General features: G+C 39.3%; 1 protein-coding gene across 3 annotated transcripts in view; it reads right to left on the bottom strand.

The window, feature by feature from the left end:
* Positions 1-1,191: 1,191 nt before the first annotated feature.
* Positions 1,192-15,326, bottom strand: part of bcl2l11 (BCL2 like 11) — a 31,850-nt gene continuing 17,715 nt past the window's right edge. For all 3 annotated transcript variants that reach the window (XM_084021807.1, XM_084021809.1, XM_084021808.1), the window contains exon 4: positions 1,192-7,778. In XM_084021807.1, coding sequence (XP_083877933.1) covers positions 7,614-7,778 — 165 coding nt within the window. In that variant the 3' untranslated portion in view covers positions 1,192-7,613. The remainder of the gene's footprint in view (positions 7,779-15,326) is intronic.

Here is a 15,326-nt window from a genome sequence, read left to right as displayed (position 1 = left end):
GGATTTCTTGATATCAGCCACTTCCTCTATCTGACGGTGGTACATGCCATGTAGGGGCTTGTCCCTCCAGGTTGTCTGCTCCTCCTTCTCTGCACTCTCATCAGGGTTCTGCTGCCTGAGACATTCACTTAGCAGTTCATCCTTCTGGGCCATTTTTTCGATGTTATCTGGAATTTTCGATGTTTCATCCTGGACCGTGGCCTTGATGCTCATAGCCCTCGGCCTCCCTCTTTCCGCTTAGTGTATAGCCTCAGGGTGCTGGACTTGGGGTGGAGCCCTCCGTGCATGGTGAGGAGCTTTCTGTGGCTTCTATCTCCTCCTTTGGCCAGCTTATGATACCAGCGGGGTATCTGATGACTGGTAGTGCGTACATGTTGATGGCTCGGACCTTGTTCTTACCATTCAGCTGACTTTTCAGGACCTGCCTTACTCTCTGGAGGTATTTGGCTGAGGTTGATTTCCTAGTATATATATATATATATATATATATATATATATATATATATATATATATATATATATATGTGTGTTTTCACAAATACTAAACGTACTATTATTTGGTATCTGGTATCGGCAGCTATCGGTATAGGAACTGTCAGATCCGTGCATCCCTAATTCCAACACAACAAACACTGCTCGACTGTTGCTTGCATTCCCACCTTTGTTCTGTTAAATCACCTGTGTTTTAACAGAACATTATCAGTGTATTGGCAGACTTCATGAATTGAAAAGCCTTTATGTCAAATGAAGAACTGACACCTCAAATTGTGGAAATGTAAATGATAAGCAAATATGTCTCTAATAGAAGAAGTGGTGTTGATTCAAGGTAATTTTTTAAGTTCAGTTAACTCCCACTTTAAAGCAGCAGGTGAACTTTTATATTGAACCAATCTTTTGTATTATTATTATTTAATTAACTCATTAACAAGTAAACAGTGGTTGAAGCTGTTTGAGGTAGATCTTAATTAGTTTTACTTTCAACTACTTTTAATAGTGTTTGGTCATCAGATAAACGTAGTGAGGTACAACATTTCCCTTTGGAAAGTAAAGTAGCACAAAATGGGACTACTCAACTAAAATACAGGTATATCAAATTGTACAGTAATTTCAGTACATAATGCATTTCATTCTTGCTACTGAATACAAAAATGTTCCAATGAAAGACAAGCAATTTATAAATCACTCATGCAGTGTTAAAAAGATGTAAAAGCTTTATTTACAACAGTTTAATGATTTAAAAGCAATTAAAACAACCTACTTACAATATTTTCACTGTACAATAAGAGTATACACACAAAAAAGACAACATTTTGCTACAGTTGTACTGGGTCATTTGGAGTCATTCAGATTAGTTTGTTTTAATTTCTGTACAAACCGGCTCCGACTGTTGCATTTCTATACAGCATTTGCAGCGAAGCACAGCACACAGCAGTGTCTCTGGGTTCCCTATATTTCATGGGATTTTTCTTTGAGTATGAATGTATATTTTCCCATTCATGGATGATAATTATTTTCCTGTTAAAATAAAAACACAAATCTGCAGCCTGATTTGCCCAAGTGGCTCCAGCAGTGTTGATGCCAGTCAGTAAAACCCTGAATGTCACACAACCATTTCTGTACTATGAATCAACACATCAACAGGTTTCCATATCAGTTTCAGAAGATGGTAATTCATCTTTCGGTTTCCTCCTCTCACACTCCAGCTGTAATACAGTACTTCAATTTGAGGTCTTAGGTTTCACATGGCACAATATCAGAAATCAACATGCACTCACAGCAGAGGAAAAGCAAAGACGAGCCTGACACCGAGTGAGCATTTCCTGGAAGAAAGGATACAGTGTGGTGAAAAGTCACCGTGGACATGATGATGCAGGAAGTTTCAGGCTTTTAACATTGACCGAAATGGACAAAAGTGACTTTGAATGATTTAATGTCAATTGAACAAACAACAGGTCTCTGGATGCAAACACTTTTTATGAATCACATTGTAGTCAAATGTCTTCCTTTATAAGAACATTGATTATCAATTTACTTATCTGGATAAATAAAGGTAAAATAAACAAAATACTAAAAATGTGCATTTTAAGCAGTTTTGTGTCTGTTTGTGGTCATTTTGAGTCTTCAAGGTAATTTGTCTCTTAGTGGTCATTTTGACTCTTTGTGGTTATTTGAAGTCTTTTTGTATTCATTTACGTTTCTTTGTAGTGGTTTTGTCTCTTTTAGTAGTCCCTTTGCATCGCTTAATAGTATTTACATTTTTTTGTCCTAATTTTGTCTCTTTGTGGTCATTTTGAGTATCTTTATAGTCGTTTTATGTTTCTTTGCAATAGTTTTGTGTCTCTTTGTAGTCTTTTTGTGGTCTATTTGCATCTATTTGTAGTTGTCTGATTGACTTTTCCAATTAGGAACGTTAACTTACAGAGGTGCTGGTCAAGGGACTCTTGACTTGTGTCCGTACACCTGTTCACAAATCCATCGATGATACCTATAAATCTACTACTATCAACTTTGAGTCCTGAACAAACAAAGCGACTTCATCTACTTAAATTTAATGCTGTGTTGTTTACACATATTATGTGTGCAATTGCAAATTTCAACAGGCTTCAGTTAAAGAATAAACAGCCTGAATGTTTGTGGTGGAGCCACAAATTTAACACTATTAAAACACAAGACTAAACAGATGAAATGAGAGTTTGAGGGTGATGAAAGCCAGGATCACACTTCTCACCACTGTGACGCATTCGTGTTGACACAACTGTGCAAATATCCAAGCGTGACTCAAACATGGACTCAGATGATTTTGGTTATCAATTGTGTTACAACTAACTTCTGTTGCTGCTCTAATTGGAGAACACAGGAAGCGAGCAACAACGCAACTAATTTCACACTCAGATGAACTTCCATTGAAGGTTTACACGTACAGTATTTAATGTGATTATAATTGTATTCAGATCTCTGTCAAACTGCTTTTCTGACACTAATTGATGTTGCGGAGCAGAAAAAAACAAATGACATGACATTTTTGCACAAACACTCACTGCAGATGATCAAAACAACAAACAGTATGTCAGATAATAAGGTGACATTTCATGTTGTACCATCCAAAACAACACTTTTGCACAAATCTCTTAGGTCAAAAGTCACATTGCATCCTTTTAAAATACAATTTGACTGTGTAGCTCAACGTAATCCAAGAATGTTCTCGAGGAAAACCTGAAAAATATAGTTTGAAAACACTTTCTCCTTCGCTAACTGGCAAGAACCGCATTAGGGGTGGGGAAAAAATAGATACAGCATATTAATCTATTGTGATATTTTGCGTGGCAATATTGTATCAATACACAGACGCCATGTATGGATCTTTTATTGTATGAAATATTAATATTACAAATACAAGTTAAACCTTTTGGTAAAAATTGCTTTTTGGTGTGGTCATGGGTAAATTCATTTCAATTGGCAGGACGTTGGAGTGGTGCCTTACAATACATTTTGCTGCAATAAAAATAACTGAAGTTAGATGACCCGAGTGAAAACTTGATCTTATTAGATAAAACAGATGTTAACAAATTGCATAATTTGCAGTTGAACAATTGCATTAAATCACAATATATCTTATTGTGAAAACACAACATTTTGCAACATTTTTATAGAGACAGAAATAAAATAGGAGTAGAAGGGAAATTCAAATCAATGTAGCAGGATGGTCAGAGCAGCAGCCATTTCTATGTGTAACTGTTGTCATTGCAACTGCTGTAGTGGCCACTTCTGTATAAAGTAAACGGACTTACAGCGAGTGGTGGACTGGTGAGGTTTTACAGTAAATATCAGGGGAGTAGTAATGTTATGACAGACTAAATGAGTTAAATTTGACAACTTAATGCTTCATCCACACACTCTCATCACACCTTAGGAAGCAACATTGATTTTGTCAGATAAGAGACAACAAGTGCAACATTAAAGCAGTGTTAGCAAGCTAACTAGCTACTTAGCGGACAGCTGGCTATTTGGCTAGCTTGTTAGTGCTGTCTTTCTTTAACAGTCCACCGGTTACAGAAAATGAGCCGAGAAGTGAACTGGTGAACAGTGGCAGCTCTGGGCCTAACAGTTCCACCACCTCACTTCCCAACTAGTTCTCTTCCCGGTGAGCTATGACAACACTTTACGACCCCACTTAAATGTCCGTTCTACTCCTATTTGATATCCATGTTTTCATAGCTAGCAGTAATGGCTGATCTTCATCCCACAGACACAAGACGCAGAAATCAAACCTGGACAAACCACATAAAAGTGAGATTTATCCTTTATGAGGATTAACAAGTTGATTCAGCAAATGAACATCTAATGTACAACTTCCCCACTGCCAGTAAAGAGCAGTGCAGCTGCCTTCCTAAGCTTTTCTACGGGTGACATCCCTCAAGCTGAACATGCAATCATGGTATTATAAGATGCTTGTGTTTTGTTTTCTTTCTTGCACAATTCTTCACTGCAGTATATTCAAATACTTTGCTCAGAGTTAACTAAATGAATTGACATATACTGAACTGCAAGTGAACTCCAAGTGAGAAGAAATTCAAATATTTCTAAGAGCAGGCATTTCTTTTTCACACTTTCACAAGCTGTCATTGTTCCGGTTCGGTTTCTGATCAGCTGTAAGTGGTAACATGCATTAAAATTACCAATGGCCTCATTTGCTTGCACCTCACAAGACACCAGCACCTGTGTTTTTTAATAAGTTTAGAATAAATGTATTTAACCTGAAGCCTGAATCATCACTGTCTGATAAGTCACTGCTAGCGAACTGACAAAACCCTTTGACACTGCATGATTCAGAGTTTGGTCATCATCCAAGAGTCTCCCTCTCAGAGTATTTTAATGACCTGGCAGGCACAAGGAGACTTGGCCAGGTCTGAATCACTGGGCTAGTAAATAGAGAACACGACCTTGTCAACAAACTAAGTTTGACATACAGTCAGTCTGGCTGCTAATGTGATATCCAGACGCTGAAACAAAGACCGGTGGAAGACACTGCTGTTTGATCTCTTGAAGGTGCTTTGAATGTTGAAACAATTTCAAATAATGTTGAATGAATGCAAAAAAAAAAAAAAAAAAGTTAACAAGATGGCAGGAAATGACACTGTTTAATGGTTTGTATGATTGATTTCATTATTGGTTTTGTTCATCATCTTCACTCCACCAACTGGGCAGCTTAGTAGGTAATCTTATTATTGTTTTAACAAGTGAAGCATTCTATTCCTGCTTTTTATTATGATTGTGCAATATATTAATACTTCTCAATTAATTAATCATAGGTTGGTACAGTATCATCTTACTGGTAGGTTTTTTGTTTAAAACTGAACAGCACAGATGGTAAAATTTGTCTGGGCGTGTTCAGCAAGTTGTAAAATAGTCATTAAATTAATGGATACAACATTCATTTTGCAATTCAAAGATTCAAGATTTCTATGGACCTTTTTTATAGCCGACGTCATCAAAAATATATATGCGCACATGTTGGCAACCTAAGTTGGCCGCAGCCGTCTAGATCAGTTAAAAACTTTAAACTGCATCACAACATGTGGTTGTTTCATGTTTGGTCGTCAGAATCGCTATTCTCAAGAGAAAAGAGAGACAGGCTCAAGTGCTACAAAATTCAGACAGGACTGTTTCAGAGCAACAGGTGTTTCAGTTTAACTAGTGACCGTGTTAACTGGTGACTGTCAGATCTTAGTGGCTTCAGTAAATGGTTGGCTTAGATAATAAACACAGATGTATTTTAAATTGATTTAAGAGTTTTACGAGGTTGATGCTGCCGTCATTACAAGCAACCACGGACAATTTTGGCTGAGTCACCAGTTAACATGGTCACACATTAAACCCAAACACCAGCTGCAAGCTATTAAATTTGTTGACGCCCATTTTAAAACTCAGCAAAGTCAAAGCTCGGAGTCTACGTCCTGGTGTTTGACACTGTGTACATGACCACAGATAACGTAGTTGATGATATAGTGACTCGTAATGTCTCGCTTGTAGGACATTACACATAGATATGTGGTCACTAAATATGAATTGATTCTACCCACTCTCTGATAATATACACATCTGGAATGTCAATCCGTTTAGGTTGCATTTCACCATCGTTGGTGGTTAATGTTCTTACAAAGCTCGACAGGCTGTTGCACTCCGCTCGGTTGCCAAATTGCGTGAACACACTAATTCGTGCGTCATCATTACCGTAAAAGGATCTATAATAAAGATGTCTAGAAAACTACTGGAAATTAAAGGAATGTGTTCCCACTTATTTTTTTAAAAGCTGCAGGATTTATGCATCTACTGAATGTACCGTTGAGGGGACAATAATACTGATTACCTCATTAGCCGACCAGTTACAGGAGCTGCTGCAGCCCAAACGTGACATGGGTATTGGAATATGACACACAAAACTAAATTGACACTTTCATCATTAATGCAGACACATGCAGTATTAGGGGGCAATCACATTGAGATGCATTGCTTGAAATACATTGCCTACAAAACCGTTTCCCCCTGCCTGGTACTGCGTGGTTGGCGTGCCAGGCTTGCTCTCCTCTCTTAGCTCACACATTCCGTTTTTCAAACATGCATATTCTCTACATTTCATTTTTTGACTCGCACTGCTCATCAATGTCACACAACACATCACAGTGTCATAAGGATCTGAAGCTACATTCAGACAGCATAAATGTATATCTGGAAAGTTGTGTAATTTTTATGTTTTCTGTGCTGAGCTGTCCAGATTGAATATTTGTTCCCCAACCACAATTGTTTTGCAGTCTCAAATAATTCTTTTGCGTTTCCTGATGATGAATATTCCTGTCTTTTGAAATCCAAAAGCTGTAATTTGCCACCCAGCACAAGGTGTTTTGTTGCTGAGGATCACAGCAACACATTTGATGATCTCTTGAGGACACAGCTAAGTTCTGTGGGTGTAGACACTGGTGAACATACAACATAGACATAAGCAGACAGGTAATTCATGAAGTCAATTGGCACAGTAGTAAAGATAAAAATGTCAGATAAAAAGGATTACTTTGGCCCAGTTGGTTCCAACACAGGTTAAGAGTCTTGCATGTTGGATCCTGATGTGACAGGAGTGCAGGATCATATTTCCTTGCCTGAACCATTGGAAAGGGAAGACATACTTTAACAACCCTGGGTCTGCAGAGTTGATTACATGACAAATCCATAATAAAAAAAAACACTTAAAAAGAAGCTAAAAAAGTAAACGGGAAACTGTACAAGGCACATTTGAATTTCCACAGACGTCATTTTGCACAGAGGCATATATAGGTGATATGACGGTCTCTGAGCTGGAAAGGAGTGCAAAATCCTGGCTCTTTGGTAGCACTAAAAAGGCTCAAAGATCGTGAAGAAAAAAACAAAATCCAGGCATTTTAGAGTTTGCCTTAAATGTGATTGCAAATAATCACCATCAAAATCAAAATAGTCCAAAGTCTCGTTCCTCCGCTTGGAAAGCCGAGAACTGAAGGAAAAAATGAGCTCCGTAAAAACAAAAAGGATCCAACACAGATACATTATTTATGAAAAAATGCTACGTCTGCTGGGTTTTCCAACGGCTAAACCTGAGAGTGGTCCTGGCTGCTTGTGCTGCCTTGCAGGTAGATTATCCGTCCAATTAGGAGGAGCAGGACGCCCACGCAGAGCAGCACGGTGGGCTCATGGTGAAGGTGTGGCAGCGGGTTTGGCTGGATCACAACCCGTCTATGGCCGCCGGGCATCCCCTGGAATAGAGTGGAGAGACGGAAAAGAGATATTACAGTAGACATATGGTAGGATGGTTGCACCAAACTGAATCACATATCAGTTTGATGAAAAATAAAAGTTTGGTGGAGAGACAAGTAGAAAAAGGAGGAAGTTTGAGCTATGTAGTGTCAGTGGCCCACTGAGACACCGTTTGCCATCCGATGCTGACATACTGAGACACCCTTTAGAGTCTGACACCGACACATTGAGACACCCTTTAGCATCTGACACCGACACACTGAGACACCCTTGAGCATCTGACACCGACACACTGAGGCACCCTTTAGCATCTGACACCGACACAATGAGGCACCCTTTAGTGTCTGATACCGACACACTGAGGCACCCTTTAGAGTACCATGCCAATGCACCGAGACACCCTTTAGAGTCTGATGCCAACGCACTGAGATACCCTTTAGAGTCTGATGCCAATGCACCGAGACACCCTTTAGAATCTGATGCCAATGCACCGAGACACCCTTTAGAGTACGATGCCAACGCACTGAGACACCCTTTAGAGAACGATGCCAACACACTGAGACACCCTTGAAAGTACGATGCCGACGCACTGAGACACCCTTTAGAGACACCCTTTAGAGTACGATGCCAACACACTGAGATACCCTTTATAGAGACACCCTTTAGAGTATGATGCCAACGCACTGAGACACCCTTTAGAGACACCCTTTAGAGTATGATGCCAACACACTGAGACACCCTCAAGAGTACCATGCCAACGCACTGAGACACCCTTTAGAGTCTGATGCCAACGCACTGAGACACCCTTTAGAGTCTGATGCCAATGCACCGAGACACCCTTTAGAATATGATGCCAATGCACTGAGACACCCTTGAAAGTACGATGCCGACGCACTGAGACACCCTTTATAGAGACACCCTTTAGAGTATGATGCCAACGCACTGAGACACCCTTTAGAGACACCCTTTAGAGTACGATGCCAACGCATTGAGACACCCTTTAGAGACACCCTTTAGAGTACGATGCCAACGCACTGAGACACCCTTTAGAGACACCCTTTAGAGTATGATGCCAACACACTGAGACACCCTCGAGAGTACCATGCCAATGCACTGAGACACCCTTTAGAATCTGATGCCAATGCACTGAGACACCCTTTAGAGTCTGATGCCAACACACTGAGACACCCTTTAGAGTCTGATGCCAATGCACCGAGACACCCTTTAGAGTACGATGCCAACGCACTGAGACACCCTTTAGAGTACGATGCCAACACACTGAGACACCCTTGAAAGTACGATGCCAACGCACTGAGACACCCTTTATAGAGACACCCTTTAGAGCATGATGCCAACGCATTGAGACACCCTTTAGAGACACCCTTTAGAGTACGATGCCAACGCACTGAGACACCCTTTATAGAGACGGATGCCAATGCACTGTGGCACCCTTTTGAATCTGTATGAGACACACCAGACTTTCAAATACAATGCAAATAAAAAGACTTCACTGTTCTTCTGATGCTGTGTAAATATTAAGATAGAAAGACATAAGTTCAGACTGTTTCATTCAAAACCATGTTTGCCAAATTATCTTCATGTAAGCCTTGATCTGACAAGCAAGAAGTTCCATTCATGTTTTGTCATTCAGAGCTTGAAAAGTACACAAGTTAGAAGGCTTTGAGAAAGGGGGAATAAACAATGTGTTTGGAAATGTGACATGACCTTGGAAAAAGAATTCAGCTAATATGTAATATAACATTATTCATGTCCATTTCCTTTGGTTTTTGCTCAGTGCACTCTCATTTCACAAATTGGTCACATTCAGCCTGTTGTAATATACATCAAATGTTCAGGTAAACACTGGGGAGCCCTTGATCATTTAAAATCAAAGAGACACACATACTGTATGTTTACATCCACAGGAAGCATGTAAGTACAGATGTCTACATCCTGCCACAATTCTCTTTACTCTCCATCTCCAGGTGTCATTTCTTTACCTCACTGAGAGTATGAATACATATGTGCATGTTTGAATTTGTCTGAAGAATTCCTTTCTCACTGACTAGTTTCATGATTTAGTTCAGTGTTACAACATCAACATACATAATAAATACTTAACTTTTATAAATATATAGGACCCCACTGCTCCATTGGTTGACATACATTGCACTACACCGCTCTCAGGTGTGAAATCTTGGAGCTGTGCTAATGGGCTCATAAAATCCATTGTCCACTAATATATCCCTAATGAATGAAGGTTTACAACAAGGAAACTGTACACTCAAACCAAGCATTTACAAGAAGGACCACAGTGGGAATCAGCTTTTCGAAGATAGATGGTCTTTTTTGGCACGAAGCCTCTCAAATACAGCCCAGCTGGATGGACTTTACAGTGCCATCCAGACATCGACTGGCACAGAATAAGTCTTCTGCCCCGGAGCAAGACTCTGAAAAACAGGATCACAGCAAGAGAGGAGTATCAAAGCTGTGTGGTTTGATTCGAAAAGTGAGCCAAAGACCACAGAAACCCCTGATGCCAGAGGAGGAAACAGGTGAAGGGAGCACTCGTTGGGCCTGTGATGAATTTGTCTGCTTCAGAATATTCATCTGAAAAAGATATGGCCCCCATTTCCTGATTAGAAACAGATTCAGGTTCATGGGGACCGATAAAGAAAGAAATACAAAGCAATAGCCTGGATACAAACACTTCTTTAATTTCCTAGCTTGGGATCAATAAAGTATATCTATATCAAATTAATTCTGTTTCCTCGAGAGAGATAAATTCTTTGACGCTAACTTGAACACATACCTCTGGAAAAATGAACCACTCCATCGTGAGAGAATACCTCAGATCAGATCTAAGAATGTAAACTGTAACCTCGAGTTCTTAAGTCCAAACAGGAACTACGTCTAAATCATCAATTTTCCCAGAGCTGTTGCCTAGCTCATGGGTTCTCAACCTTTTGTAACCTAGAGGTGCAAGATAATGCAATGTTCATACCAAATGCAAAAGGAATTTTCGCTTTGTAATACTCAAACTAGTTTGACCGCAGGTGCATTCATGATAATTCGTGTCACTTATACTAAACACACCAGAGAGGAGGCAGGGCTTACCTCCATGTGTACTGGTCATTATTGCTTTATTTCAATTACTGTGTTATTAATGCCATAATCAGGTCAATATTTTAATTTGTCCAATATTTTGGTTTATTATTTATTTTTGTTTTCAGTGCTCATTCACAATTGTTAGCAAGCTGGACTAAAATGGTTAACATGGTAAATATTGTACCTGCTACAAGATGCAGATTGCAATTTTCTTTGTCTAGCCTGTCGATTCCAATTGTCTTTCTAAGGACTATAATTGACACCAAATGTGAACATTTTTTAATCTTTCCCTCATGGAAAATTGAAATTCAGCCATCATTCAGTCATAATTAAACAGTTGTTACAATTTTTTTCAGGTTGTTCCTCCATGGCTTAGTTTGGTCATGCAGGTGATAGAAATTTCCCAGCATTACGTCTTCTTTACTGACGCCAAAGAAGTTCCCCACTGATGACATGATGTGCGTGTGTACACACGAAATGTGTACATTTAATCAGCAACAAATTGGTTCATCGTGAACAATAAGTCAATTAGACCACCGTTGTGCCTCGGTGCAGCCTCACAAGGATGCTGGTATCTCTGTAAACTCTAGATTAGTTTTATTATTCATTGGAGGTTTAAATTAAGTCCGCCAATGAATGACAGAAGCTGGACTGCCTAATTTTACTGAAGAAAAATAAATGGCACGAATCTCCATAAAAACATCTGGAAAAACACTTTATTCTGACACAACATGGGGTACTTTTTTTCTTCTTTCATGGGATTTTTCCCCCCAGTAATCATCACATTATGAACTTTCTACCTCTAAATCAACATATAAGGAGACACCAGCAGAGGATGTGGCTTAAAGAGAGGCAGAGGGACTGTTTTGTTTGGCATAGAAATCTCTCTAAACATTGAAGTTTTTGCAGAATTGGGTTTCACTTCCACAAACTGACTTTATCACAATTCAAGACCCAAGCAAAAATCACATTTGTTTAACCCTTTTTTCATTGGGCACCACATGATTTCAATAGTTTGTCATTTGACGTCCCACAAGGTACATCACAAAATGAGTGAAAGGTAGATATATTTTCCCAGGTATCACCCTTTCTGGCCCTTAAACATTACACAATTATATTTTCTGTCGTGAAATCTTTTCCCTTATGATTATGCTTGCAGCAGCATTTATCATATTGCACATGAGAGATGTGTCTCTCTTCAAAGCAGCTTTGAAAGAAAGACACAAGCAAGCGTTGTGGTTTTGAAGTTGGCAGAGTTTTGGGCTCTTCATAAACCACTGAAATTATTTAACTGTCAAGATGGTCTACAGTTTGCAGAGTGAGGGACCACGTTGTCAGATTTATGAGTCTCAAGACATAAAGTATACTTACTGAAAGTTTGTTTTCCTTACATGTTCAATTTGTTGATCTATGAATGTCTAGAAACCTGACTTTATAACAAGGAAAAGGGGGTTGTAATTTTCAATGTTTTTTCAAATTTACAGATTATTTAGGTGTTCACAGCCCAAAAGCAAAATGTCACCTGTCAATTATGTCCTGCTGTGTAGCGCAACAATGTAGCGTGACAACGTAAAGATCTCATAAAATTAACTGTGGTAAACAAAATAAAACCTTAACAATGTAAAGTCTTTTTTTCCTTTTGGTTATTCTACCACCCCACCAAATTCTGTTATCAAATTTAACACTTTACAGTTTAAATATTTATCTGTCGATTCTCTAAATAGTTATCATCAGTCCCATACTTGTTATAACATAACCTTCAATAACGATTGCTCGATATACTACTATACTACTCTGCGTTCATTGTTACTGTGTCACTTTGAGTGAATGCAAATCCGCCGCCATTCAACGCATCTGTGGTTTGCAGAAACATGCAATGCCAGCATTTTGTTCTTGGCAACTGGGCTGCATTTACATCTGGCTTCATTTATATGAATCATCATCAGATAGCTGTCCGATACCAGAAGGTGCATGCTCAGTGTTTCCTCCACTGGTTTTTAAGGAATCAAAGATTTTGCTTTCTTGCTGTGTGTTAGATGAGAAGAAGGATATCACTCCCATGTCTGTGGGTAAAGCATGAAGCTAGAGCCAGAAGGCTAATAGCTCAGCTCAGGATGAAGAGTGGATATGGCTGCAAAGTCTCTCTCCAAAATTCTAGACAAACACGTTGTATCTCCCCCATATAATCCAAACACATATGTCAAAAACGTGATCTGAGAATACAAATAATTACCTATGATGAACAACACTGTGTAGATAATGCGGCTGGTCTGTTATTTGGGTGATGGGCTTGTATTTCAGACTGAGATGTTTGATTAGAAGCAGATGAACTCCTCAGCTGACAAACTGCAGGCTGAAAGTCTGACATGAAGCCAAAACCAGTTTCACCAAACCCTCTTGATATTCAACCTTATACCTAAGGATTAAAGAAAAGGAAACACACACACACAACACATACACACACACACACACACACACACACACACACACACACACACACACACACACACACACACACACATAAACACTCACACACACTGGCAATCGTCTTAATAGTTTCCTCATTTGAACTCTTACCTCAAATAACCCCTTCCATCATCTGAGAATCGAAAACCTGCTGCCACAAATAGTTTTCCTGCTGTCACTGCAACTCTGCAGGCTAACAAATAGTTCAACTGGCACACATGCACCAACGCATGCATGCAGCATCATGCATGTACACATGCACATAATCGTGCTACTGTGTTGCAATACAAAAACAGACTGATGGTTATGCAAAAAAAAGAAGAAAGAAGATAAAAAGAAAAACATTCACAACTCTAGAGAAAAACCAAGCTGGAAATTAGCCAACCAGTTTACTCGATAATCAGTCGACCAGAAAATCCATGAAGTCAGTGAACCAAGAAGCCGCACAGTCATTCAGCCAACAAATCAGACAAGATGATGCAATTCATGTACTCAATACCTACTTTCAACACAGTCCACAGAAAATATGTTGGCATTGTGGTTTTCTACAAAATACAGGATACGTTGAATGTCGACGTTGATGAACCAGAAATATGTTTCATATCAGCCTCGTATTAGGTTTGCCGCAATGCACAATTCTACATGGTCATTGTGAAACGATTGGTTATGTTTAGATAACAAAACTGCTCGATAAAGGTGAAATAAATTTAAAATAAGTGTAACGTGATGTACCAACGTTACACAACAACCTAACGCAACGTTACGCAACAAGGTAACGCAACAAGGTAACGCAACAAGGTAACGCAACAAGGTAACGCAACAACGTAACGCAACAACGTAACGCAACAATGTAACGCAACAATGTAACGCAACAACGTATCACAACAACGTATCACAACAACGTATCACAACAACGTATCACAACAATGTATCATAACAATGTATCACAACAATGCATCGCAACAACGCAACAAGTAATGTGACAGCGTAACACGACAGCGCAACGCGACAAAATTAAGTTACGATGTAGCGTTATGATGTTACGCTACGATGTTACGCTACGATGTTACGCTACGATGTTACGCTACGATGTTGCACTACGATGTTGCGCTACGATGTTAGGTTACAATGTTAGGTTACAATGTAATGTTATGATGTTACGTTACGATGTTAAGTTACGATGTTAAGTTACGATGTTAAGTTACGATGTTAAGTTACAATGTTAAGTTACGATGTTATTTCCATATTTTGTCTTATTTTTAGTTGAGGTTTGTAAACTGTTGATTCTGCCTTTTGACACATCTCTGGTGCAGAGGATTCCAAGCAGCTCATCTCATTCTAGCTCTTCTTGTCTTTGTTTTCACAGTGGAAACATTGAGTCAGCCCGTTCCAATAAGCTCATGTGATTTTGTTTGGTAACCACAACTTACTACTGCAGCTCAAAAATAGCCCTCGAAACAAGGCTACACACACACACACACACACACACACACACACACACACACACACACACACACACACACACACACACACACACACAGACAATGCAACCTAAGTGCCACTATGTGAAAACAGTTGCATAAAGAGTTTAAACACTCTGCACATGTAAACATCTGACTGCACATTATTCTTTACATTTATGACAAATCATCGCACATTCTGTTTTCACGTTATGAGCCAAATATATGCCAAAATGTGCTTTAAGCATGGAAAGTTCAGTAACCCTTATTTGGAAGACACGACTCCGGGGCTGTTAGTCTGACTCTGAAATGGCACAACAGAACCCAAGTGTGCCGCTGGGGGGGGAACGTTTCCATCACACACAGTTATTTAATTCACGCTGAACACTGAGCAGCTTCTTTTAAACTCTTTTAAACCCCGTTGTTCACTGCAAATACAACCCAGTTTTACGGCAGGTCACGAAATTCAATCTATTGCTTTTGTGTACAAGGACACAAATTGTCCCCATTTTC

The sequence above is a fragment of the Eutrigla gurnardus genome, assembly GCF_963514095.1.
Source record: "Eutrigla gurnardus genome assembly, chromosome: 11".
NCBI lineage: Eukaryota > Metazoa > Chordata > Actinopteri > Perciformes > Triglidae > Eutrigla > Eutrigla gurnardus.
Note: the sequence above shows the minus strand (reverse complement) of the source record. Positions and strands in the feature narration are given on the sequence as shown.